This window comes from Seriola lalandi, unplaced genomic scaffold, assembly GCF_002814215.2.
Source record: "Seriola lalandi dorsalis isolate HSWRI2012SDOR001 ecotype SW California unplaced genomic scaffold, Sedor1 jcf7180002054736, whole genome shotgun sequence".
In the NCBI taxonomy this organism is placed as follows: domain Eukaryota; kingdom Metazoa; phylum Chordata; class Actinopteri; order Carangiformes; family Carangidae; genus Seriola; species Seriola lalandi.
The window spans coordinates 2,276,114-2,303,959 of NW_019525289.1; the positions used below are offsets into that span (position 1 = coordinate 2,276,114).

General features: G+C 39.8%; 1 protein-coding gene across 1 annotated transcript in view; it reads right to left on the bottom strand.

The window, feature by feature from the left end:
* The window catches only part of glis1a (GLIS family zinc finger 1a), a 46,411-nt gene that overhangs the window by 12,496 nt on the left and 6,069 nt on the right, over window positions 1-27,846 (bottom strand). The window contains exons 2-4 of the mRNA XM_023424437.2: window positions 14,974-16,099; window positions 6,146-6,307; window positions 199-312 (exon numbers count right to left, since the gene is read on the bottom strand). Coding sequence (XP_023280205.1) covers window positions 199-312; window positions 6,146-6,307; window positions 14,974-15,876 — 1,179 coding nt within the window. The 5' untranslated portion in view covers window positions 15,877-16,099. The remainder of the gene's footprint in view (window positions 1-198; window positions 313-6,145; window positions 6,308-14,973; window positions 16,100-27,846) is intronic.

A 27,846-nucleotide genomic window follows, 5' to 3' on the forward strand; every position in this document is an offset into this window, starting at 1 on the left:
ACTACTGCTTGCTGCTGGTCCACCACATCTAATCTAATAGAGTCGAATCTAATCTATTTTAGAGGCACAGGGAGGTTTTATTGAGGAGGCGTGTCTCTGATTCCGGTGGTCAGAGAAAGTAATCATATCCTGCTCTCAGCTAAATGTCCAATGTGTAAAAAAAAAAAAAAAAAAAAAACCCATAATTGCAGTTGGTACCTTGACCTCTCTCTCCTGGAGGCCTTTGGCTGAATGAGCCTTGACGTGCTTCCGTAATGAGCTGGGGTCGGTGTAGCGCTTGGTGCAGCCCGGGATCTGACAGGCGTACGGCTTCTGTGAAGGAAAACCACAACAGGAGGCGGTGAGAGAGACGGCAAAGAGACAAAGGAAATGAAAATAAAATGAAAATAAAATGAAAATAAATTGCGGCGCTGGCTTCTCATCCCCCTGTTATATATCATCAGTCTGTGAAGTTTATTGTGTTATTTTGTGATGTAATATCTCTTCCAGTGTTCAAAGGAACTGCGCTCCAGGTAGCAGTCAGTTCCTGCTCTGCGAGAGGAACAATCAAAAGTCAAAAATAAAAATGAAAACACTCTGAAGGATTTTGCAATCTCTTCCAATAGCCTTGTCTACTTCAGTATTTATGTTACACATTTACTGCATTTCCCATTTTTGCCCTTGATACTGAGGGGGCTGAGACCAAAACCTCACATCTACCGTTAATGTTTAAAATCGCTGCAACGTTTTTTGCTGTCAAGCTCCATTTTAGCTGCTAGAAAACAAACTCGACAAGAGGAAATATGCCACAAAACAGCAAAATACACAACACATCAATAGCATTTTTTGAAAGGGTGTGTAAAGGTTTTAGGGATTGTGGTTTATAAAGTGGTGGAGGCTGAACCCCTCTCGTCTGTGCTCTGCAAATATCACAAAACTCAAGACTTCATGATGTCGTCTTTACCAGGAACAGATTCACACAACGTCATGTGCCACAACACTCGCCACATGATGAAGTTAATACAGTCACACTGGATGATGTCAAACATAAAATATAATAGTGTTTACAAATAACAAGCAGAGTTTGGCTGAGGCGCATCCAGATGGGTCACAGGTGTTAATGCTGTGTACAGTAGTGTTACAAGCAGAAACATTTCGGATAAATATTGTAAATGCGGCTTGTTGGCGTGACAACTGCACTAACAGTGACAGGATGGACATGTAGATCGTGTCAACATTTTACATAACGTGATTCTCAACCGGGAGCGGAGCATATTTACCTTTCGTCTGCAGGCTTAAGGAGAGGAAGAGAGAGAGGAGTTAAGAGATGTACTTTTTCCTGTTCAGCCGTAAATCAGTTCATTCATAAGGTAAATTGTGAATCAGCAACCAGTCCAGAGGTTTTCTGAATCAAAGACGCACATATTCTGAAGTTTGGAGACTGCACAACACATCCCTTACTGAAATGTAATATATAACATAGCTAAATGTCCCTTTATAAGGGGTGGTGTTGCCATATATGGCCCCTATAAGGGGATATATTATCATCACATATACATCCTCTGGACATATATATAACCTCCGTATTGTTTTCATGTCGACCATGCTACTTGTCCTCCCAGGTCAAAATTGATCCAATAAGTTTGACTATTGATAAAACAGGAAGTATAGAATTATTACACCTTTTCAGTCAGCTTCATTCCAACTCATCACCATAACTTTTACACTTTTTTTATTTTATGGTAAATAGACCTAATTTACATAGAAATACACCTTGTTTTTGAGTTTTTTTTTAAAAAAGTAGAAATTCTGAATTATTTTTTACTATAGTTCCAATCAGCGCAACATATGTTGATGGATTATCACAGACAGGTATATGTCAAGGTTTAGTCAGGATACTGCAGCACATAATGACACCTGTTGTCCTCCCGGGTCAAATTTGACCCCTGAAGATCACAGATGCTATAAATTTGAATAAAACACCTCAAAATAGTGATCATTACTTACATTTGCAAAAAAAAGTGTAGTAAGGAACCATTCATGTTTTTTTCAGGCAATTACATGAAAGAAAACCATATTTCTGATATAAAAACATTTGAAAACAACAGGACAACAGGAGGGATAAAGATATTTGTTTATAACATGTATGATAGTAGAATTTGAAAATGTGTATATATTAAAAATATCTATGAAGATTTTTAATATGGTATAACATGTTGCAATCGTGTATGTTAATTATGATATATTCAATTTATGTATACAAGTTTATCAAATCATATCTAAATGTTTCTATATGTTTTTCATTATTAAGTTCTCATTCATTTTAAACATGTCTATCTGCCCATTCTAGGAAAGTGGTCTCAGACTTTTGGACCCTACTGTGTTAATGATATCACCATGTACTGACAGGCTCTGGGATAGATATATATTTATGTAATATACTGTATGTCTACAATATAGGGATACATACATAAACATACACATTTGTATGGGCTAGACATATATGTCAATATATGAAAGAGTTTTCCAATAGGTTTCATAAAAATGTTAACACATTTTATTTTATATGTGCATGTACTGTATGTCATATGGAAATTCATTATATGTACAGTACCAGTCAAAAGAACAGACTTTTGACTGGCAGTGTACATATATCACATATGGGATATGTTGTAGACTTTCATCTTCACCTAATCACAGTGGAATATATTCCACGCAAAAAACAAACAAACAAACAAACAAAAAATCAGTACAAATATATAAATGTTTTAACACCATTAAACTTAAGAAGCATGAAAAGAAAAAGCTGTTTTCTGTTACTGAGGCTGAGTTGCTTGTATTTCACAATTTCATCAAAGCTGTGAGTTAGGATGAGTTAACGAGACCATTTCCATGAATCTAATTCCTTACAGATTTTTTTCCCCCCTTTTCATTACTCACTATTCAACCAGGTGGAGTGAATTAAGTTCCCATGAAAACACATGTACAGAATTTAGTTGAATCTTGTAGGTTTAAGTACCAAGATCTGAACATAAAAGAATAATGGTAACAGCAACGCAGCAGGTTTAAAGATAATATTTTGAACCAATTAATCCTTTGCTCATTAAACTCTAGCTCTAAAATTCTGGTGGGTTTCAAAACAGCACAAATCAGGTCAGTAGTGTCCAAAAGTTGAGAGAGAACGTGTATGTGAGAGTTTTGAGAAACAAGGGGACAGGACCGAGGAACTGAAAAGGAACTTTGTAAGTTTAAAAAAATTTTAATAATTGAATGAAGAGTCACACTAATAGGCCTATAGGTATCAATATACTGGAGATAGTGTAAAAACTTCATGTGATGTTACTTTTTTATGTCAGATTGTGTTTTGTACAGAGAGATACAATAAGCTGCAGCACCCTTTCAGCTATGTTGCATCGTTTTCTATTGTGCGGTTTTATTGAGAGAGTTTGCTTTTCTTTCCTCTTTTGTTATCCCAAATAGTTTGTGTAATCCTTAACACGAGAATTGAAATGAAATTTAAACATTTCAATTTTGGGGCGTGCAATCAGATGCAGATCTTGCACCAGAGCAAGTAAGCACTGCTCCACAGTGCCTAACTCTACATGCTGGCAACAATTGGGCAATATCTTATTCTTTCCAAACTGTTTCTGAACAATATTCCCTGAGAGCCCAACTCAGAGTCTAAACAGATCAACTCTCAATGAAGTGCTGAGCTCTACTGTCTTTCTAATCTTAAAAAGTAATGCCATGTAAAGTGATGATGCCATTTCGTAATATTGATACGTTGTGTAAAACACACGAATATAAATGTCAATGTGCAAGTGTGTGTGTGTGTGCATCAGAATCGAAACAAAGACTTTCTTTTAAGAAAGTGTGTTTTCAGTTGCTATTTTGATCGATAATTCGTCATCTTTCACCATTATTGCTGATTTTGGCTGCATCATTTTGGCTACCAAATCCTCACTGTCACGTACACACATCTGAAATGAGAACCAGGAAACAAATCCATCAGAAACTGGAGTAAGGTAGCTGTTAATACTGGCTGTAAAGTATTAAAAAAAACAAAAAAACAGCTACATTTCAAGTTATGTGAGCTGCAAATTGTTTGTGGAGACACGTCTGCATGAGGCTGACCTCATTTTAGAAACAAACCCCAAACATTCGTAACACAATACAACTTATTTAGTCAAACTCAAGTCGCTTGCATTGACACCAGTCTTTTCCCGGCTGGTTGTTATACTATATTCAGCAATTACTTAAATTCAGACGGGCCAGATGTGATGGCGCCAGATGCGTCTGATTCTTCATTTGTGACGCAACTGCGAAGCCGCTATCGGCCGGCATGAAACCACGAAAAGAAGAAAATGTCTTTCTCCTCTTGTTGTGCTAACACCGCAGTGCAACGTACAGCTTCATGTCATCCGTGTAATAAGAGGTCTGATTTGTTGGATTACTGCTAAGTCCTCATCGCTTGTCAGCAGGAGTAAAAATAACTGTGGTTTGCAGGAGAAACCCGCAGCAGGTATGCAGTTTCACAATCCTAAAGAATGCCCAGGCTCCATATCAGGCAAGTGTGAAGAACGAGGAGGGGAAGAAGGGAGCGGTGACCCTCTGAATAAAAATGATTTTGTGTGTGTTGAGTTTCCCTTATTGCCTAACAAATATTGTGTATCATAAAGAAGCATGATGAACAACGTGTAGTCTTTGGAGAGAGAGGTTTTCAGACACAGACTCCTTCACATGGCTGGCTTCATCTGACAGTTAAAGTGATGGTTTGTTGTTATTCAGACTTTATGTGAGTGTTCCTTACAGCGTTATTAAGACATTTACAGTGACAGAAGAATTATTCAGCTCCTTCAAGGATCAATACCGCAGTGTAGAAATACAAAAAATTCACTTAAGTAAATAGACAGTGTTAAATTATCACATTATACCCTTTGGTGGAAAGGTGCATTTAGAGTTTTGAAGTACTTTACTTGAGTATTTCCATTTTCTGCTGCTTTATATTTCTTCTCTACTTTTTACTCCAATACATTAATATCACAGATATATAAGTTACTTTATCAAGTAAAATTTTACATTCAAGAAGTGTACAGTAAGATATCAGACATTTTACTGCACAACAGATGCTTTTACTTTTGATACTTTAAGTGCATTTTGCTGATGATATCAAATTTAAGTAGGATTTTGAATTCATTTTGAAATCATACTTGTACTTCAGTAAAGGATCTGAGTACTTCTTTAACCCCTGAAAGTATAAGTAATTTAAAATGTAAGCATCATTTAAATGTTGTAGCACATCCAGGTGGAACTGATGTTAACTACTTATAAAGGTTTATAATAATCCATCATATTTGTTTTGTGGTAAAATCCTGATCTACAAAGTATCCAGAAACTAAAGCCGTCAGATAAATGTAGTGAAAAGTATATAATTTCTCTTTGACATGTAGTGAAGTAGAAAGTAGTGCAAAATAGAAATACTCAAGTTAAGTACAAGTGCCTCAAAACTGTATTTAAATACATGACCTGAATAAATGTCCTTTCCATCACTGGACATGAACATACCTTTATGGAAAGAGCGACAATCCTGGCATGATATTTGGCCCCTGGTGCACGACTGGGAGCAGCGCAGAGTTAAAGAGTCTGGATTTCTAGGAAGAAGCCAGTTTTCTGTTCTCTCACGGGCTGCATCAGTGGTGGATTTCATAACTTATTTTGCAGCAGAAGCCTAAATTTATGACCATGGTGAGCGCGATGGGAAGCTCGCCCCCATGTGACGTTATGAGATGTTGAATTATGCTGCCTGTTTTATTCAAGACATTAAGCTGGCACTCCCATTTAATTTCATGCAGCTGGCATGAATGAAAATAGGAAGTATAGGGAGGATTTGATGGGTTTTGTTTTTGATAACCTGATCAGACACGAGGAGAATCTCCTCAATAACTTCAAATATTCTCATTCAGAATTTTGTGATTGAATGAACTGATTTCTCTTCTTTGTGAAATGTCACTAAAGGCATTCAATTCAGATTTATCGAAAGTGTAAGACTTCATGTGTGTGCAATAATCTACCTGATGAAAAATGCTGTTCACTGGTTTCATGCTATATACAAAGTATAAAGGCAGGTGTGGTGTGGATGGTGATGTGTGTGTTGTCGTCCGCTGACCGTGTCCAGGTGTGTGCGCTGGTGTTTGGCTCGATCACTGGAGTTGCTGAAGGCCTTGAGGCAGCCGGGGTGCTGGCAGATGTACGGTTTCTCTCCGGTGTGGCTCCTCAGGTGGATCTTCAGGTTCTCCAGACGGGAGAACGCCTTGGAGCAGCCCTCAAACTGAAAAGGAAAACAAACAAAAAAAAGGTCTGATTAAATAAAGACTGATGAATTTGTATTTCCATAATGTCGGTGGTAGGAGGGAAGAAACTTTTTCCAAGTGTTGATTTATTTACATGGAGTGTGACAAAGTGACCATGTGTAACCAAAAATATGTACAAGCAACTCATAGCAACTCAACTTCGCGTCCATGTGGCTACACTGATGCGCTCTCCCTGCTAGCACAGGCAAGCACTGCTTAAATACCCCCCCCCATCAACTCCAGCCAACTGCACCGGACCATATCTGCCATCCCAATCTCCTGAAAACAGCGGTCTGACGAAGTTAATGGTATTTTCAATAACCTCCCAATATGGCCCAGTCAGTCTACCATTTTAACCTGCATACATAAATAACTCAAACTGAACTTTCACTAAAGAAACTACCCCCGCCCCCGCACTTAGTCTACCCCAGTGACATCACTGATGATGTACCCAGTGTAGACAGACAGACAGGAAGTGTTTGGGCACTTCCTCCTTTAGTCCCTGGAGCACACGGTGGGTATGGTGAGCAGCAGACACAGAAACAACTGATTTGTGGAACTTAAACTGTAGCAATAAACAATAACTTATATTAACAATACATGTCTGTGTTTTATTAAAAGAAGTAATGATGTAATGATGTATGAACTGTAACCAAACAAAATGCAAAACACTACACACACAGGTTACTTATGCGTCTGCAAATGGTTGCTAAATGATTAAACTATGATGGAAACAACTGACGTTCAGGTAAAAGTGGGGGACAAATGGTGCGTCCTCACCCACTTTGTCGCACATAAGAAGCAGGATGCTGGTTCAGAACTTGCAGCATTTGCTGCACGCTTCCGTCCAACACAGGACACATCAAGAGCAGTTCAGAGTTCAATGTTTTACTCAAGGAAACTTCAACATTAAAACCTTAACGGAGAAACCTACGGTACCACCTGAGCTACAGCTGCCTCCAGTTTGAGGGGCTTGCTTGATAAAGGACTGGCTGGAAGAAAACGTTTATTTAGGATGCCCCCTAAGTGGATGATGCATTAAAGGATGATCACATTTTTTTCAAGTCTGCCTTAAACAGTGTATTCAGAAAGTCTTAAGATCCCTTCAATTTTTCCCATTGTTAGGTTGGAGCCTTATGCTACAATTTAAAAAAACAACCACAACAAAGAATCACATTGAAATAAGTGTTCAGAGTCTTTGCTTTGACAATTGAAAAGTAGCTCAGGTGCCTCCCATTGCTCCTGTTTTATGTCTTAATTGGAGTCCACCTACGGTAAAGTCAGCTGATTGGACATGATTTGGAAAAGACGCCTCTTTATATAAGGTCTCACAGCTGACAATGCACATCAGAGCCAAAACCAGGCCCTGAGGAGGAAGGACCTGCCTGCACAGCTCAGAGACAGGATTATGTCGAGGCACAAATCTGTGGAAGGATATGAAAAAATTCTACTGCACTGAAGGTTCCCTAGAGAAAAGTGTCCTCAATAAATCTTAAATGGAAGAAGTTTTGGAACAACCAGGACTCTTCCTTGAACTGGCTTCCTGGCCAAATAGAGCAATCGGGGGAGTAGGGCCTTGGTAAGAGGAGGCAACCACGAACCTGATGGTCTCTCTGGCTGAGCTCCAGAGATCCTGTGTGGAGATGGCAGAAACTTCCTGTGAGGGCCAGGTTAGACTAAAAAACCAAAAACCAAAATCCAAAATCCAAAATAGCCACCCTCGCAGACTGAGTCGAAAAACTAGGTGTCACACAGAGAGGGAGATAACAGCACCTGTTTTCAGTCTCTCCAAGAAGACATTCATAGGGTTTCACTCATTTGTTCAGGTAAAAAATAAATGAAAGAAAGAGGTAGAGAGAAGTTCAAACCCAGCCCAGCTTTCTCACCTCCACACACAGCTGGCCGATCCCTGAGTGAAGTGGGTGTGAACGTCAGATCATCGCTCTTCGGAAAGTTACAGAAACGGTCGCACACAGCTCCTCTAATCTGACTTTCAAAGCTGTCCAACAAGCCGCTCTGACAGAATACACTGGCCCCATACTTGCTCCTCCAACAGAAGTGATGGGGGACAACATCAGCACACACTGCTTGTTCTGTGTAAAAACATTTAGCTGAGCTAAAATGAGGCTTCAGCATTCAGACAAATCAAGTTAGCGTCTTCTAAAGTTCTTCTTAGTCCAAAATCCTCTCTGTGTTGACTGTGTGTCCTCAGCTCAGCAGGAAAACTCTGTCCAGGGAAACATAGAGAGGGAATTTGTACTAAAAAGACTTCCACTTGCTTTGACTAACATACAGTATGTCAGGGACAACGAGCAGCTCTATGGCCGTTACATATTTATGTTGTATAGGTCCAAGTTTTACCTTCCCTCTGGAGACCAGAAGGCATTAAAACATCAGGACTTTTATCCTCCTACACAAATCAGAGACAGATCCCTTCAGCATCTTGAAACCTTGTTGGCCTGTGACATTATTTCCTTTTATTTCATTTCACAACATGTATGAGTGATGTTGAAGTCCCACCCAACAGAAATAGCTAGTAAGGAGGCAATTTATCACAATTTAAAATCATACAGTTTAGGTTATTGAATCATAAACTTTCAGGTAACACACACATACACATACACACACATACACACACACACACACACACACACACACACACACACACTGTGGTAGGTTCTTGTAAAAGCGTTTCTGTTGGACTGACGCCAGGCGAGGAGCAAATATGAGAGTCAGCAGGCTAAACACTCTGCAGGCCAGAAACCAACACTTTATAACTTCACAGAAACTCTGTCACATTCAATCTCTGATCTCAAAGATTTCAAATTAGTCTCGTTGTCAAATGTGACAGAGGTTACATGGGAATATTTCTCAACGTGTGTTTCCAACCTCCTGCAGCACTGACGGGGAGTCACAGAAGGTTTAGACAAATTTTAACATTCTTCAACGAACGAAACTGCCTGAATTTCACTTTATATGTGGTAAATCCAACAGATTTGTGTAAATTAATCTCATGATTTTTTTTAGCCATGAATTGCTGGTTGAAAAATAAGTGTCTTCTACTAACAAGAACAATTAAGACACAAAATGAGGGAAATTTAGTCCGTACGCTTCAGAGATATTAAAAGATTAATTCCAGATATGGATTTGTTTCTGAAAAGGACTAATAGTGCTTTAGAAATAAGACTTTAAATTTGACCCAGTTGTAAACTAAAAAACAAAGTCTGTTTCATCCTTTTCTAAACTAATCTGAAGGGAAATGTGGAAACAGTCTTTTCTGCCTAATATTCATTCCAGGGTTTTATTAGGTCTCACTAATGAGTCAGTAAATGTCAGACACCTCATTTGCTTTAATAAATCTATACATGAAAAAACAAACCACTACATCATGGTGATTAATTAATTCAGGGCTTAAAATCGCCTCGGCACAAAAAGCAAAAAGTTATAAGCAGCCCTTAAAAATACAGAGCAGCGAAGCTCAGACACATAAGAGGTCACATACACTGATGGTGTGGAAAAGTGAGGACACAACATGTTGCGTTTCAGATTTAACGTCAACATTTTTCAGCCTTATATCAACGGAGCTGTTTAATTCTAATCAAACGCATCAGTTTGAGTTATTTGAAAGAAGGACAGATCTTTCAGTCATGTACTACATTGCTACTGCAGTTTAAAGGCTATTTTTCCTAATAAAAAAAAAATCAAACAAATGAAATTGCATACGCTTCCTAAATAGAAACAGATTCCTAAAAACCCTTTGACAGGGTAGAAACTGGAGCACAGCTCTGGTTATAGTTTATGTTCTTTATTTCCTCAGCAGCGTGAGAGATGTATAGTGTGTCTTCTTAAAGCTTCTGTTATAAGAATTATGTTTCCTTTATTACCTCCACCGAAGAGGTCATGTTTTCACCCGTGTCTGTTTGTTCGTCAGCAGGATTACACCAAACGTACTGGAGCGATTTGCAGCGGGCTTGGTGGAGGGATGCGGCATGAGCCAGGGAGGAAGCAAGTACGTTTTTGGGGCAGATCCAGATCATTTACTGTGAATTTTTAATTTTTTTTTTCCCCCTGAAGTCTGGTTTATGTTGTTTGACAGTGGCCTTGGTGGAGGTCTGCATTGTCTGAGTGCCCATCTAGTTTTTACATGTGATGAGAGAATGAATACTAATCCTATAAACACAATGAAACTATACAATAATCTTTACTCTGTTGAAAGGTATCCGGCAATTTTAGATTCAGTTTGTTATTCCTTACTATGACTGATCTCTCCTGTGATGTTTCCCATGTTAATCATCACATTTTTGAATGTTTGTCTTCATACGGTGCAACATGTACTTAAAGGATAAGGCCGGTGATATTCTATATGTTCAGCAAGTCAAGAAATCCCATGAAAACACCCAAACCAATAATGTGTTAGTCCATGTCTTTGTGCTTTCAGCAGCCTGTGGCACTCGGCTCCAATAAAGATGTAAATCTACATCATTTTTTATTTTATTTCTTAAAGAAATAAGACTGAATAATTGCCTTACGTAAGCAGGGAACTGTGGTTTTGAGCAAATGTTACTCAAGCAGGAGTAAACAGTCCATTTGTCAGGGATTATTTTCCACTGTGGATGAATACAGATTTGGTCCTTTAAATTAAAAGTCAGAAAAACATTGTTTGTACCTGTCCCGCAGAATGACGCACAGAAAGTGTTTTGTGAACCGACGTTCCCTATCACCATCGGTCTGTGACTTCTAGATTTGAATAGATTCTGGTTCTGTCGGTTCTGTCGGTTCTGTCATCTCCACTGTTAGTAAGTGCTGCTGATGGTGGGAACCGTTGTGTTTCTGTATAATATTGTAAGATCTTGACCACAAATTACTCAGTAAAGTGCTCTGAGATAATGGATGTTATGATTTAGCACTATATAAATAAAATAAGTGATTTAAAACCGTTATAAATCACTGTTGATGTTTTATGATGTGACAACGCTGTGGTTAAGGTTTGGTTAGATTTAGGCACAAAAACGACTTGGCTCGGTTTGGGGAAAAATCATGGTTTAGGTTAAAATTACTAGTTTGTTAAGGGTTGGGGAGCTTCAATGTTCATGGTTACAGTAATGAACACTTGGTTGAAATCGTGGTCATGCTTTAAAAAAAAAAAGAAAAGAGAAAAAAGCAGACAGTCAGTTGGAAACAGGACACGATGTTTAAGTCTGATGTTTTATTGACCCATCCATTCGCCCCGACCTCCTCCCTCTTCGGACTTTGTGGCTCTACAATCACGTCACCTTAGTCATAATTCCTGCTGCCACCAGACGGCTTTGTCACTTGAATCTAAATATTTTTCGTTTCGGGGTTTTTGCTGAAACGACTGACACTGTCCTGTTTTTCTGGGAGGATGTAGGTCACTGATGTGTATTTAATAGTTTCGGGACAACAATGGCGCTCTATGGCACCGGCCCTGGCTACACAGACAATACTTGTTAGTAGGATCGTTGTTGGTTTTGGTCTTTTCATGGGGTTTGTTGACAGGAAGAAAAATATAGACCATCACCAGGCTTGTGCTTTGTATCTACATATGAATGTCATTTCAGCACCATAAATTATGAATGATGGATCTACCACAGTGGATTTAAAAACGCTTAGGGAGCTTGTGTTTACTGCCTGAATAGCACCTGTCTAATATGAGTCCTGACATTATGAGCTGGTAAATAAGGCTGAATTCATTAACAAACACTGACTACATTCATGGGAGATATTCATTTTCCATTGCAGCACCAGGAATGACTTAATTTACATGTTTTGGCCTGAGAGCTTCACGAAAACGGCATGACGTTATTCACGTAGTTCAAGTGTGACTAATGACTTTTTTTTTGTGTTTGTGTTGATTTAATCGTATTAATCTGTTCGCAGGCGTCTCCCTGCAGTAATATATTTACAAGCTGGCAGTAGATTATGTCATTATAATGAACTAATTCACTTAAGTAGGAAGCGTGTCCCTGAGTGAAAATTTCTGAATGAATTATTAATTGGAGTCCCAGGTTGATGACAGCGGCGGAGTCGCTGGGGAATTACGGAGAGAGTTACTCACTCTCAGGGACAGGGATTTGGCACCGAGCTGAAGGTCATCATGGGACAGACGTGTCCGAGCCGCAGTGTGTGTCAGAAGATGACTCATGACAAGTGATGGAGGGTGAGCCTGTGCTGGGGCTCAAAGGCCACAGTTATGATGGTTAATGCAGAAACATCACAGTCTCTGTCTTACCTAATGTGGTCTGGTTTTGTCTTCATCTTGGACCTGTGTCTTGAATTTTTCAAAATACATGTGTTTCTTTTGTTGCATTCATCGTGTCATCTTGAGTTTATAGTCCGTCATCCTTGAAAGATAGACTGCCCGTTCCATAAGACAGGTTTTCCAGAAACATGGAAAGATATTTAATGCTAAGAGTTTTTCTCTGTGGGAACCGTTTTTGATACATCAGTATTTCTTTAGGGCCGATGTAAAGGATTCAGGGGGATCTATTGAATATAATAACTATAATGATGTTTTTGAGAGTGTATAATTACCTGACACTGAGAATCTTTGTGTCTATTATTTTACTAATGTTTAAACATCGCAGTTATTCATAACATTATAGCAAAATTCTAATTATTGACCAATTTCTTGATTAAAGCAACACAATTTTGTTTGGCTGCCCTGTAACATACACGTATTGTACTCGTTTACTTATATTACTCTCCTGCTGAATCTCTGCCAAAGAAGCTGCTCAACAGGCGTTTAGATTTCTGTGACTTGTCATATTAAACCACACCTGCTGTTACCGTGGGAATGACAGATATCACAGAATCAACCAGGACTGAAGGATTACAACTTAAGCCCAGGCGACAACTTCAGGGGCTGAAAAATGAAGCGCCAAAAAAACTTCAAAGCGGAAAAGAGAGTCCATCTTTATAAACAGTCCGTGCTTTAGAGAGCCAGCATGTGTCGGGAGACAAGTTGATCAGAAACTTCCACTTCTTCTCTGTGGGCACACAGTATCTACAGGAATGAATGATTTATCTGCTTATTACATCTCTGAATACAACATGCCACTTAATAACTATAAATTAATTGCATTTGTCAGAATAACCTGAGGCTGATCAGCTGGTCCTCGGAGGCTCGGTGCTACAGACACATCCTCCATTCATTCACTACTGCCACATTTCCTCCTCTGGTATGCATGAGTAAGGGAAACCTGTCGCGAGTAGAGGAAACCGTTTGATCATCTCTAACAGACTGTAGATCACCGGGTGCACAGTCTGAGGGAAGTCGAGACGTACTGTAAGCAAGTTAATGCCTTTCAAACCCAGTTAAACCTCTAAATGGCCCATTTGAAGCAAACACAAAGTTGGAAAGGATGAGGTATGTTTTGACTGACTGAAAATGGTAGCAACTGCTGCTGAGCTTTGATTCCTGCATGTTTGGGATGACTCTACGTGACTGAAAATGGCTGAGTCGGCTTTGAATCCGAGAGGAATCTCTTTTTCTTGCATTTTTACATTTCATCTGTGAACAGAGACTTCAACATGTTTACTTGAATGGCAAAAATAGGAATTAAAAAAGACTTTACAAATGAAAAAAAAAAACAGAACAACAATCTATCCTTGAATGGATTGGGTGACAGGTTAAAGGAAAAACCAACATTAAGTGTGTTAGTGAGTCGTTGTTCCACCTTTAGCCTTCACAGCAGCTTCGTTGCTTCATTGTCATAGAGTCTCTGAACTCTACTGGAGAAATGAACAACATTCAACCAAAAGATATTCTGTCATTTGGCATTTGGAGAGCGCTGTTCAACACATTACTCCAAAATCTCCCATAGGTGTTCAGCTGTGTTGAGATCTGGAGGCTGTGAAGGCCATTAGCGATGGGTTGATGAAACCTTGTTGAAGCATTGAGAGTTTCAGGCCAACTGTGTTGAAAGTGTTCACTCGGGACTCGTAGAAATACCACTATATACACTGTCTCCACAACCTCCTCCATATGAACATTTCACATCCAAATGACTGCAGTCAACGACACAAACAAGAAACTGCTGAATCTAAATGGATGAATTAAAACTAAAATGAATGAGAAATGGCAGAATGCGAAAATCACTTTCACAATACAGTCGTTTTTTTTCAGTTGTGGGATGTATCCAGGGTTTGAAATGGTTACCACCTCGCTGTGCATGCCCATGCGGGTGATTTATTTCAGGACTCTTTAACGTTTCAAAAAGCAAATAAGCATAATTTGCCTCATCTACCTCTACCTACTGTAAGTGTGAGTGACTTAAAGGTACCCTGTATAATTTGCATTCAAAATAAAGAACTGTGCATGACTAGAAAACATTGGATACTTTTTTAAGGCAACAGAAAGGAGCATCACCTTAGACACAAATAATATAGCTCTACAGCAATCTAAAGATAAATCTACTCTGAAACTCTATCGTGCCTGTGCTGAAAATATTCTGATATGATTTTTCCCTTATCTGACCACATCTCTGGGCCAGCACCAGGCAGCTGCTCAGGTGTGACACTTGTCATGAGCGCTGATAGAAGTGTTAAAGCTTAATCTCTTAAAGGAATATCTAATAGTCCAAAAAACTATTTCTTGCAATCTACCATACAAAAGTAGACTCACCATGCATTTATTGGGTTTCTCTCCAGAATGAACCCTCATGTGGATGAGCAGCTTGTAGCGAGCGTTGAAGGGTTTGTGGCGCCGCACACAGCCGGCCCAGAAACATGCAAACTCCTCCCCTTTACGCTGGTCGATGTGCACCTTCTCGATGTGTCTCACCAGCTCCTCCTGGCTGCTGTAGGTGGCACTGCAGTCGATCCAATGACACAGCTGCTCCTGTTGGTCCATTACAGGATCCTGTCCTACGGGTCCGTTTAGCCTCGGGGAGTGCAGGGGGGTCTGCGTGCCGTCCTGACCGTCGTGGCATTGGAGGGGCTGGCCAACATGGAACAGCTCCCCCTGCTGGTTGTTCACTGGGAAAGGTTCCCTCTTACACGGCAAGAAATCATCTGCAGGCTCCTGTTTGATGGTGTGATACTCTTCTTGAAGCTTTCGTTGTTGCTGAGATGTTTTGTCGCTGGCTTCAGAGAGAGGTAAAGAAGAGGCAAAAAATAAAGATGCTGAGGAGGAGGTGGAGGACGCCGATGATGAGGGGGAGCAGAAAGAAGGAGATGTGGTACAGCTGGTGAGCATGTAGGATAAAGGGAGGGAGGGCTGAGGGTAACAACCGAACCTCTGGGTGATTTTAGGGTCTACGTGTGCTGTAGTGGCAAAGTCCTCCATAGTCTTTTCTATGTGGGATCCATTAGTCTTACAGTTGAGTAAGGAGGTGAGGTCTCGCCCCAGGGAGGACAGGGACAGGGACGTCCTCGGTAGACAGCACAGGCCACCTGAATGTATCGACGACTGACAGAAGCCACCAGAAGACAGCGGCGCCTGAAGGTCCTCGACATCCTCGAACACACTCCCAAAACCGGGGAGAGTCATCTGGGCGTCTGGAGGTCCGAGGTCAGGGGGCCACATCCTGGCCCCCGCTCTCTGACTTCCAGCAAGAGATCCCTTCAGTAAAATCGTTGCTGTTAATTGTCTTGAAGCAGCTTTAAGAATCCATTGGAGGTAAACCTGTCCACAGCATCTTTCACTGCTCAAATGTAATCGAATTGATCTGCGGCTGCTGGCATCTTCCGCCTGTGTAATCTTGTGTCATTTGTTCCAAACTGCTGCGTGGTCAGTCATCTCTCGTGCTCTGTGGGAGACAGAAACCAAACCCAAATGAGTCACCTTAGAAGACAATAATCACTAATGCAAAACACTTTCTTAAACAAATAACATAAAGTCAGCTTTGTGAAACAGCAGTGGAGGAAGTGCTCAGATATTTTACTCATGTACAAACAAAACACGATAAAAAAACTCAAGTAAAACTCAACCTAAGGATCGGACTCTTTCAAAGTCTGACAAGATAAATCTCAGAGGGTGTGATACGATTAATGGGGCACAAAAGACAAGGTGTTGCTACACAAATCTCTTCATTTTTTTGACTTTTCTGTCTTCTTTGCTTGTTTTTGTAAAATATTGGCTAGTTTTAGCACTGTGGCTCGAACAGTTGTTTAAATGAAACTATCTGAGAAGTTAAGAGGGGAAATGTCTCTTTGATGAAAGGGCTTTTTTGTAAGAGGGTCACAAGGTTGGAGACAACTTGCTTAATATTTAACAAAAATCTTAATCTGTAAAGTGATTTAAATGATCAGACCAATGCTTGAAATATAAAGTGAAATAAGATGGAAATGCTGAGGTAAGACTGCCACAAAATTAGTACTTTACTAATTTAACCTTGTGCTCCTATAATATTGTTGCACTCACAATGGATTTAAAAAAAAAAAATCCATCGGATCAAAATTGATGCAGCAGATCTCATCTCTTTTACTCCACACTCTTCTTCCATGTCTGGTACCTTCATTATCCACAATGCAACTTGACCACCAACAGTTCGGTGTGAGGCTTGGGTGCGTTATGCTAATGGACGCTAATGTAGCCTTAAGCAGAGATGAGGAGCGGACCACAGAGGTCTGGTAAACTCACTCACTCACTAACTCCACACCCCCAGATTTTTTTTTCATTTTCAAACTTGCAGTCTTCAGACCCAACCGGCACTGACTCAGGTGATATATTTCCCACAGCATCCTCTGGAGCCACAGACATTTTTTCACATACTCCTCTAGACCTGTAAACAGACTTTGATGTGTAAAATTTATGGACTTTTCCTTTACTAGAATAAAAACATCCCACCACTGTTTTGAACTACTATCGGCTAAAATGACTCAGGATTTATTGTGATGTTTTGGAGCTATGACTCACTTGGTGTGACAACTTGCCATGCCATTCCAAGGGTTGAAACATAAAACCTTAAATGTGCCACCCTCTCTGAACATTAATCCCTCAGTTCCAGCCATCGGCAACACTGCATTCAAACATTAACGGCAAATGGACCGAGGTGACCAGCGGAGAAGTTTTTGGATGAAGTGAAACCCAAACAAACAGCGTGTCCGACTCCCTTGTCCACAGGCTTCAATCAAGCATTTCTGAGAGCGACGCTGCAGCGGGTGTATATTTGGTTTCCTTTGAGCCGCTGTAACAGTCGGGGCTGATTCATTACTGCAATCGTTAAGGCCACCCTTGCAGCAAACAGCCAGGCGTTGTGTGGCAGCCGACTGCCTGAAACCTGGTCCAGATGCTTGTTAATAGAGGACGAGTAATGGACCACATCTCTCTGCTAGCTTGTGATGCAGGACAGGGAGGCTGGAAAATGGTGGGTCAAACAGGAGTCCCCCCCACCCCGCCCCTGTCACATATATACAGTAGCTCCACTGTGCAAAAGTCCTTGAGTGTTAATAGGAATAGACTTGATTTCCACCGTTGTCTGCCATCTGCCAGATATTGATGATCTTATTTACAACAGGATCTCTGCCATGTGTAATTAGTCATCGGAAAGATTCAATGGGATTTTTTATGCGGATGGTTATTTTACAAGCCAGAAACTCACTCAGCTAAGAGGATGAGTAAGTTCACCTCTGTAGTTATATTAGCTGACAAAGGACTCACTAAGTGTAGGTTCAAGCCCATAGTTTCCTGGTATAGTCTGGTTTACAGTTTTATGATTCTTCCCGTAAATCGCTGGAGTTCCCCCCACCAGAGTCATGTAGCAGAGCAGTCATGGGAACTGTGGTTGAATCTTAATTAGAGAGGTTGCAATGTGTCTGTGTCAACGGGTTGAAGGGGATTAATGATACTTGTGGTTTGGTATGTTTTAAATATAATAATTGCAACCTAGTACCTGTTGGCTTTAAGAGCTAAAACCAATATTAGAGTTTTGAGGGCAAACTGTGGGATTTCAGATACAAACTAAATACTGGCTTCACTACAGTCTAAGAATAGGCCTAATAAGAATAAATCTGAATAACCATCTAATATCTTTTCTCTATCTAAATACCGTGGCACAATCTGCATGTAAACATCCACTCTGTCATGAATTTAGCAAAGCAGAAAATATAGCAAAAAGTTTGTTTTTTTTTGTTTGTTTTTTTTAGCAGTGTCTGTTCGCAAAAACCACTTTGGTCCTAATCCAGAAAGAAGAGTCTGACTGTAAAACTAAGAAAAGTGTCCCACAAAGCCTCAACTGAGCCAGCAAACTTTATAAAATAGCAGGCCCATCTCATGTGGTGTCTTTTAAAGACTCACTCGCTGAGGTTAGCTAAACACAGCTGTGGCGTTTCAGGACAAGCAAATGTGTACTTGTCTCAACAATAAGCACTTTGGTTCTTGAATTACAAACTTTTTTTCGTGCTTTTTGGTTCAACTGGAACATGGGAAACAGATCCTTATTGAAATGATAGATGTGAGTACACGGACGAAATGCAGTTGCCTAATCCCATTCTTCCTAAATAATCCTCAGTATTGTTATACAGGCATCAGAGTGGATTGACAGTAACACAGACTCGTGTAAAAACTGACTCCTTTAGCTGAAACAGGCAAATATTAGATTCTGTCACTATGTTTCTATATAAACTTCATTTATACAGATGAATTTGAAGCATGTGTCATGCAAATAAACAGTGTCTCATTGTGAACAGCTGGTCACTCCTGCTGCTCCTGCTTTTAAAGCTGCACTAATCAATATTTTTATATTAACAACAAATCATATGACTGGGTGTAATGTGAAAGGGATCGCTCATAGTGAAGCGCCGACAAAGACTTATCAACCAACTTTAGTTCCCCTGAGCTCTACGGTCCATTTAAACGTGTTTCAGCTCGTTGTTTTGGTTTCACTTCCTGTAAATTCACTGTTTTGGTTCACTCTCACTGGTGAAAAAGCTCTGATGAACCACAACTAGCTGGTGAACATAGTGGAGCATGTAGCAGCTAAAGAGCCAGATATTTCCCTCAGGAGTTAGTGGAGACCAAAATAGAGCAAAAATTAGAGTCTGTGTTTTATTTGAGGTCATGATATCCGTAAGAAGATATATTTGTGGTTTTAAAAACCAAAAACCATCTCAATGTAGTTTAACATCTCCTCTCTCAGGCTTCTCTCTCTCGAGCTCCAGTAACAACAGGTCGGTGAGCCAATCAGAAGAGAGGAAGCGTTAAACCCTCTCCTCTGATTGACTGATTGTTTTCTGAGTGATCCAATAAAAATATAGCAGATTTCAGGTAAACACTCACAGAAACCAAATCCTGCAAGGCTAGATGGTGGGTCCAGGTGGGCGGGGCTTGGGGCATGGCTGAGGGTGGTGACTGCTTCGTTGTGACATCACAAGTTACAGAAGTCCTGACGGCTCATTTTAAGTCACAGTTTCTGAATACAGTCTATTTGCATTTCTCTGTGAACATTGATCTATGTGTAGTATGCTAACTGTTTGCTAACACATTAGCCATATTTATAATGTCACATGTTTTAATGAAGAATTTTGAAAGGAGGCATCGGTTAATATTAAATATTTGTTAAGAAAATGTTTAATGAATAAAACTGCGAGCACTTTTTGCAAAGATTTCATTATCTATTATGCAGAGTATGTAGGAGGAGACACCCTGTCTTTATTGTTTGTGCAGCATTTAATTCTGTATTTCTTAACATGTCAGGTCATTGCTTTTGAGCAGGAAGTTACTATCAAATCATGACCAAAATAAGATCACTGGGCCATATGGAATTAGTATCATTCATTTAAAGATAGGTCTGAGGTCTGATTTGAAATCCTGACACTGCTTTTTTATTACTTTTTTATCTAAATCATATGAGTTTTTTGGCCTTGAGAGGGAAAATAAGTGTCGTAAATCGTAGTTCCTGGATTTAAAAAATACATAGGGACAGTTTTTGGGGGTAGAAATACCCACAGGTGCAGTATATTTCAGGTTAAGACAATATGTTTGCAAGAGGACAAAATCTCATGAATGTGGCTGGCTGTGCATAAAAGAAAACATCTGAATTACGTAACTCGTTTCACAACTGTCGCTTGTGTTTTTATAAAAGACATGAGAGACTGGTATCCCAGTAACACAGAAAGTTGGCAGGAGGGTCAGAGTTTACACTTCTCTTAATAATGTGTGCCTCAGGGCCTCCGTTTTCAAAATAGGTTAATCCTGTGAAACCAATTTTGTGGGCTTGGGGTGTGATAATAAATCATAATTTACTCTACTTTCAGGTCATTAACCTTTATTTATCCAGAGAAAATTGAATGAGCATACTTGTGCTTTTCTAACAGCCGCCTGCTTTAAATTGTTGAAGTTACACACATTTCACACCTGGGAAATTTATAGAACGACCACTGGCAAACGCTGCGCAGTTGAATGTCAGAACCGAAGAGAAAGGAAGAGAGAGGGAGAGAAGAGTGGTACTTATTTAATTTTCCCAGGCATGATTTTTCAAACAACCCAGTAATCTTGCAGATAAATGACCGCTTCTCTAAAGTTTTAGGCAACTGCTGTCCAGTCCGGTTCGAAGTCTCCAAACTCTTTACAAAGTCTCTTAATTGCCAACATCAATATGTAGATACTAATTTCCAGGGAATGTAGAATTTGCTTTTTTGATTTTCCGGATTAAGAAGCCAACCATTAACTGCAATATCCCTGATTTGAGATATCTGTTGTCTCTCTCGCTCTCTCTCTCCCTCATTTCGTGTTTTCTCTCTCTACTGTGTCTGCATTCAAAGCTTAAAAGGCCCTAAAAATACTTTTCTTACAACTGTGCCTAAGGACATTCTATCTTCTTATATAAACTAACTATTAAATCTGGAGTGATATTCAGTGTAACAAATATAATCTGCCAATTTTAGCTCATAATAGATACAGTATATTCTATCATCGTACATTTTGGCTAAACGGTTGAGCTCTAACTGTGATGTTATTTCACAGACTCAAGCCTCATTTCTCAACCTCACTGAATGGTTTCGAAAGCATTTGGCACTTTAACACAGATATCGAGTGACTACATGCTACACATCTATTCAAACTCACATCACCTATATTGACAGAGACTATATATTTTGTGCGTTCACCTCACCTGCAGTTTCTTCAGTGAGACAGACAGTCTAGAAGAAACAGCAGCGAACGCATGCATCTTACTTATATAACACAACTCAAAAATAAATTTGTTCCACAGTCAAGAAAGTAATAAATACAAAAAAAGATAAATGTCATCTCTTCGGATCAAACACATCCTGCCTGCTGTGAGCTGAGCAGCTGGATTCTCTGTTCGAACTAAGATGGTCTGACTGTTATAAGACATCCAGAAGAGTTTGTCCCTCCAAAAACATGATGTACTTTGTATGTAATGATTAATACGCATAACAGCTGAGCAACATGTTCTGTCTTTGTTCCGCCTTTGACCACTGTAGAAATTTAGCAGCTTTTACGAGCTGCCGAATGACTTCAGCTGAGAAACTTAAAACAAGGCGATCATAAGACGGAGCCTCCTGAAGCATTTATTTATACTGAGGGAAGAGGCCCAACCTGAAGCTGCTGACCTGACACTGAGAGCTGCACAAAGACTCTGACTGTTGTTATTAGAGGTGAATGATACCTTTTTTTTTTTCCTCCAAACCTGAACTGAACACTGAGTAATTCATGTGAATCATTGATGCTGAACTGACTTAACAACTCAGAGCTGTGGTCAGTAGTAGGCAAACAAATGACATATTAACACCAATGCCTGGATCGATTTAGGTTCATTGTAAAGCAAGACTTCTGCAAAAGTTTCTCATTTAAATCTAGTATCCACAGTTCACTATCCAGTAACTACTTAACCCCCAACATCCCTCATGTTCGCACTAATATTGGCAGAACTGGCTCCAGGTACTATGCACTATTTAAATGGAATGGACTGCAGAGTCTTACATTTCCCTTGGAGATTTTAAATATTTATTATTTTATGTATTTTATGACTATTGTAAATGTAATTGTTAATTCCTATGTTTCTTAGATTCTTCTATCGTGTAGTATGTATTGATTGTCTGCTGTGACTGCTTCTTGTTCTCAGACTACCTGATTTAATAAAGATTAAACAAAATAAACAAAGGTTATGCTTTAGATTAATGCCTAAAGTTACTGTATAATTATTAAGTGCATACAGGAGATCAATACAATACAAACTAGAAATTTTAAGTTGAATTACACTGAAATAAGTAAAACTAAATTCCTTTGTAGATCTTTAGCATTAAGACTGAACAACTTGTGAGGTTGACTTTCATGATGTAAGGTCTACAGTAAACACGAAGGCTTCAAAGACCATTTACTTCATGCTGAAGTAGAGTTCAGAGGACGCTGTGGGTGCAGAAACACCTGTGGGGAGTAAGGTCGTGCCAGGAGTCTGGATACGGCCTCATGGCTGGAAGTTGCCACCTTGTTACTGAACCTGACGACTCAGCGCGCCAGTCTGATTCTTGCAGCCAAGTCTGCTGAGGGCGAGCGTGAAAGAGTCGCTGATGACAGTTTTTTCCAAACAAGCAAAAAATCTCTGCACCATCCAAGTGAGTGATCGGCTTCATGAAGAGTGCGAAGTCAAGGCAGATGAAGCGGCACCGGTGCCATGACAAAAATTCTAAATGTCTAAATTTCGAGGCTGTGCTCAAAGAAGAGGTCCGTCCAGGTGACAACAGCACTGATGACTGTGGAAACACAGCTTGAGACTGAAATGAGGAATGCACCACAACACCCCACCAGAGGAGGTGATTACTCTTCCATCCCCGGTTATATCGATACTCCAGCTGGAGGAGGCTGAGATGATGCAGACAGCAAAAAGCAAAGCTCATTGCTTTGCTTTTTTCCTTTTTACCAAAGCCAAAATATCCAGTGGAGTGTTGCTTACATTACAAATAACCTCAAGGCCAAGGTTTACCTGGACAGCTAGGGTCCTTAGAGAACAGTCAGTGAGGGGGAAAATCAAACTGATCCAAATCAAACCTAAATACCTAAAGTGTTAAAAGTCATTGGCATCGATCCTACATAGATAATACTGATCAAATCTGATCAGTTCTGGCTTTCTGAAAACAATAATTACCCTGGACGGTCCTTCAAAACCACCAGATGCAAAATTCCTGCTCTCTCAAGCTCAATAACGTGTTTATTCTCTCACATCGGGACGGAAGAAACTCCCACGCTCTACTACACCTAGATTTCACCAAAGCTTTTCAAGGATCACGGATTCAAGGTTTAAACTCGCACACCCATTCACATGTAACATTAACAGTTAAATAAATACAACATTAACACATAAATGTATTAATCTAAGTGAAGACAGCACTCCCACACATGGAAAATGTCAAAAGGGGAAGTGATCGATGCGCAGTTTATTTTCCAGCACAACATGAGATCGCTGAGGCGCCCGAGCAGGTAAAAGAACCACAGTCACTCTGACAGTGACCTGATCAGTTTTATAATATAGTAAACATCATGTGAAATGTTTCAGCTCACGTCTGAAGTTTGGTTTTTCACATGTGAACTGAAACAGTTCACAAACTTCACTTTTTTCATATAGGTTTATTTTGTTTTCTGAAAGGTGCATGAAAGGTGTTTATTTAAGTTAATTATCATTAGATTTGTTTAATTCGGTCACATTCTGCTATGAATGGGTCATTAACCAATTTTGAGAATGTCAACATTTGTTTTTCATTCAAGTTGTTAATGAGATTTTGCATTAATAGTTCTGTTTTATTACCATGATCCTTCACGACTTTGCTAGAAGGTAAAGTATTTTCAACAAATGTGGACTGAGTTAGTTCATTTTGCTCTTTATATGGTTCTCATGCTGGAATTAACAGGGTGCTAGTGACTGAAACTGTTCAGTGCATGGACTTAAATATATAATGACTTTTTCCAACAGCTGCTCTGAAATTGTAATGCTTTAACTAAGTCCTGGATCCATGACATTCCAGTGTTTGGACTCAGTGTGCTATGACCTTGTTTGACCTCAAGTCGTAGACGGGATGAAGACCTTGTGAAACGCTCAGTGTCTGCGGTGGTAAAATCCCCTCAGATATTTTGATAAATCTGATCATTTACACTGATGTGTAACACTCCTGATTCCATAATACTGTGGGCTAGTTTGTTGTGTGATTGTAGCCAGGGAAATTCTTTGGCACTTTTCAGATTTGGGGAGGCAGTTTGGGTCAAAGTAAACTCAGTGGGAGCAGGTGAATAACAGTCTCATGTTGCACAAAATAAGGATGTGTTGTGGAATCACAATTCAGGCATTTCATCTTAGTACAAGGTTTCAAATGCTATTAACTTAAGACGCAGTGATCCTCTCAGGACTCTTCCTCTATGGTGAGATAGTTGATAGTCCAAATAGCATTTTTAGAGATGTGAAAACTACTGAATCTCCAAGCCAACAACAGCCAGATTATTTTTACTAGATGGAACTGCAGGTGAAATGCTATTTCTATTTATATAAACTTGTTACGAGCTGTCATCAGATAGCTCGAAACTTTTTAATGTTGAGTGTATGCAAACACACACACTTTTGAGGTACTTTACTTGAGTATTTCCTTTTGCTGCATCATTATACTAATGTTACACTACATTTCAGAGGAAATATTGTTATTTACTATTTATTTATGACTGTAGCTTCATATCTACTGTACAGACACAGGACTAGTATCAATCTCCTCATCTTAATCTTGGCAAGAGAGGGAATACGTTTATTTCAAGTACTTGTAATACAGTTCCTGCTGTGTTTCCCAGTTTAAAACTTTATTATATTATTATAAAACTTATTTAACTACTTGTAGAATGCTATTTATTACAATTTCTTCACAATCATGAATGACTGAAACCCAGCAAGAACAATAAAGCCTACAATTTCTTACTGAGTGCATGAATTTATTGACATTTATATCACATATAGAACATTTAAGCAATTCAGCCGACTTGGCTGGTCCCAGATAAGCAGCAGGGAGTTGATGAAAGGATTAAACCATTTGAAAATAAATTACAGCTACTGTTGCTGTCTACAGCAGGCAAGAAAAAAATACTCAAGACTTCTTAACCCTTGATACCATTATCAGATAACAGAGTATTTTTACACTAATGTATTGTTACTTTAACTCAAGGATCTAAATACCACTTCAATCATCACTATGGATGTGCAGTAAGTGACTTATGAATGCCAGAAATGTAAATATGTTTTAGTAATTTTCTTAGGCCGTTGTTAAAATGCTCCATCTCATCTTTCCGTCTCTTCATAAACAACCGCTGTGTCTTCCACCAAATCTCATTTCTGTTACAAACAAGTCATTTTTCATTTCACCGTCTCAAAACTCGAGACAGAAGTGGACAGTGTGGATCTCTCTCTCCCTCTCCCCCATCACTGCTCACCTATCCCTCCGTCCTCTCCTCCTTGGCAGGCCTAAACATTTACAAGCAGGTGTGAATCTGTGAGAAACTTTGACTGAGCGCAGATGGCAGGAAATTCCAGTGAAATGACAGTGGCTCAGTCCAAACCACAAGACAGTGTGAGCAGAGCCCGTGAACCAGATACAGCAGGGCGGCCAGCAGCAGCAGCAGCAGCAGCAGCAGCAGCAGCAGCAGCAGCACTAGCGGCCGCCTATAGACTCGACTTGAACTCGGCCGGCCTGCCAGCGTCTTGAAATAGGAGCAGTTTCACTAGACGTCTGTTAAAGCTCTTCACCGATGGACTGAGTCTGGTGTGGTGGGTACTGACTGACTCCAACGTGTCTTTCCAAACAAATATTGGGTGGTATTCGGTCTGAGAAACCTTGTGAAAATAGATTATGTTTTACATCTAGTGGTTTTTATAGCCTGTGTTTAGTGACTCATGAGTATTTTAGCCAATAGATTAGTCAAGACTATATCAACCAACACTTTCCAGCTCTTCATGCAGTACTCATATGATGTCATGGGAAAATGAAATTTTGCAAAACAAGCTGACAGTGGCGTCGTAGTGAGGGGAATAATCAAGCTAAGTAAACAGGGCCACAACACGGGTCTTCAAAAAGCCTGGCATTAAAAGTCTGTTTGAATCTGTGTTATTAGCGTACTTAGTGTTCCTGTTGGTTGAATAAATAATGAACTACTGCCTATTTCATGTAACCTAAGCAATATTACTGCCTCTGACACCGTAGATGGACAAAAACAAACAGCAATAAATTAAAAAAAGAAAGCAATTATCTTCAAAAATGAATAGGGTCTATTGCGAATTATATTATTTAGATTTATTTAATCATATCATTCCATCTATATCGCTATGGATGGATTATGTCTGGTGAAGTCTGCAACCCAAGAGGACTCTCTGGTCAGCAGAAAGTCCGCTTGAGGCCCGTTGTGGACGTGATGTCTGCTGGATTTGGACGACCCTCAGTGCTCATGGACTTCCCGGAAACTCGTTTGTGAAGTCGATGAGTCTGCAAGTGCGGTGAGGTCCGGACATTTGGATTTGGCCAAGATGTTTGGTAACTGCGCTTTAGTAGGGTTAGCTACAACAGCTTATCCAGCGTTAGCTAACAACTAACTAACCATAAACACTTGAATGGTCATATTTGTTAACTGCGACCAAGACAAAAGTTTTATCGTCTTCACAGACTCTAACTCACGGCGTTCTCAACCACACAGATCAGATAAACTCTACAGCAGCTCGGTGTTCCTTGTATTCGATCATATATGTAGAAATCACTGAAGCCGTTTTACCTGTACAGTGTTTAATAAGACACAGATTAATCGCTAATTTCAGTGTAATTTTATCTGCAGTCATCACAAAGACAGAGGAGAGAGACTATGGATGTGTTAAGAAGATCAGTGAGCAGCTATTTCCACAGAATACAGACATAGTGACACTATGGGAGGAATAAAGATTAAGTATGTAACTTGGACAGACGGATGTTTTTTAACTTTTGCATTTTAACATCTGGGATAGAATGCGCCTAAATTCATCTCCAGAAGTAGTTCGAGCAACCGGATTTCAGTCCTTCTTCAATGCTTCTTGGATGCATTTATACTTAGACTGGACAGCTCTCCTATTTTCTACGTATAAACGGGCTCAGGGAGTGAATCAGCTGCAGGTCTGTTATCAGATATTCTCATGTTACTGATGATGTCACACAAGGTGAACTCATAAAGTTGCTGCTAAAAGACATTTCAAGCAGAAATTTGGGAGTAGAGCAGAGATTTGCAACACAAACACCAAACTGTGTTGTGTCATGCTGCTGTTCTGCTGTCTGTATGTTGCAACAAACTGGGCTGGCACAGTAACACAGAAATCCCTTCTCAGGGTCGGTTTGTGCTCGATCAGAACTGGTTTGTAAGACGTGTTCTCTGACCGCATTGGGGAAAACCCAGGGCCGTCATATAAAGAGGGGGGGCGACACACGATATTTTTTAAATTATCTTCTGACACCCCCCCCCAAAAAGAAAAAAAAAAAATCAGTGTTGCACGTGGATGTTCACGCAGAGAGTGACAGAAATAGCTGTGCAAATAATGTGAAAAAAAAAAAA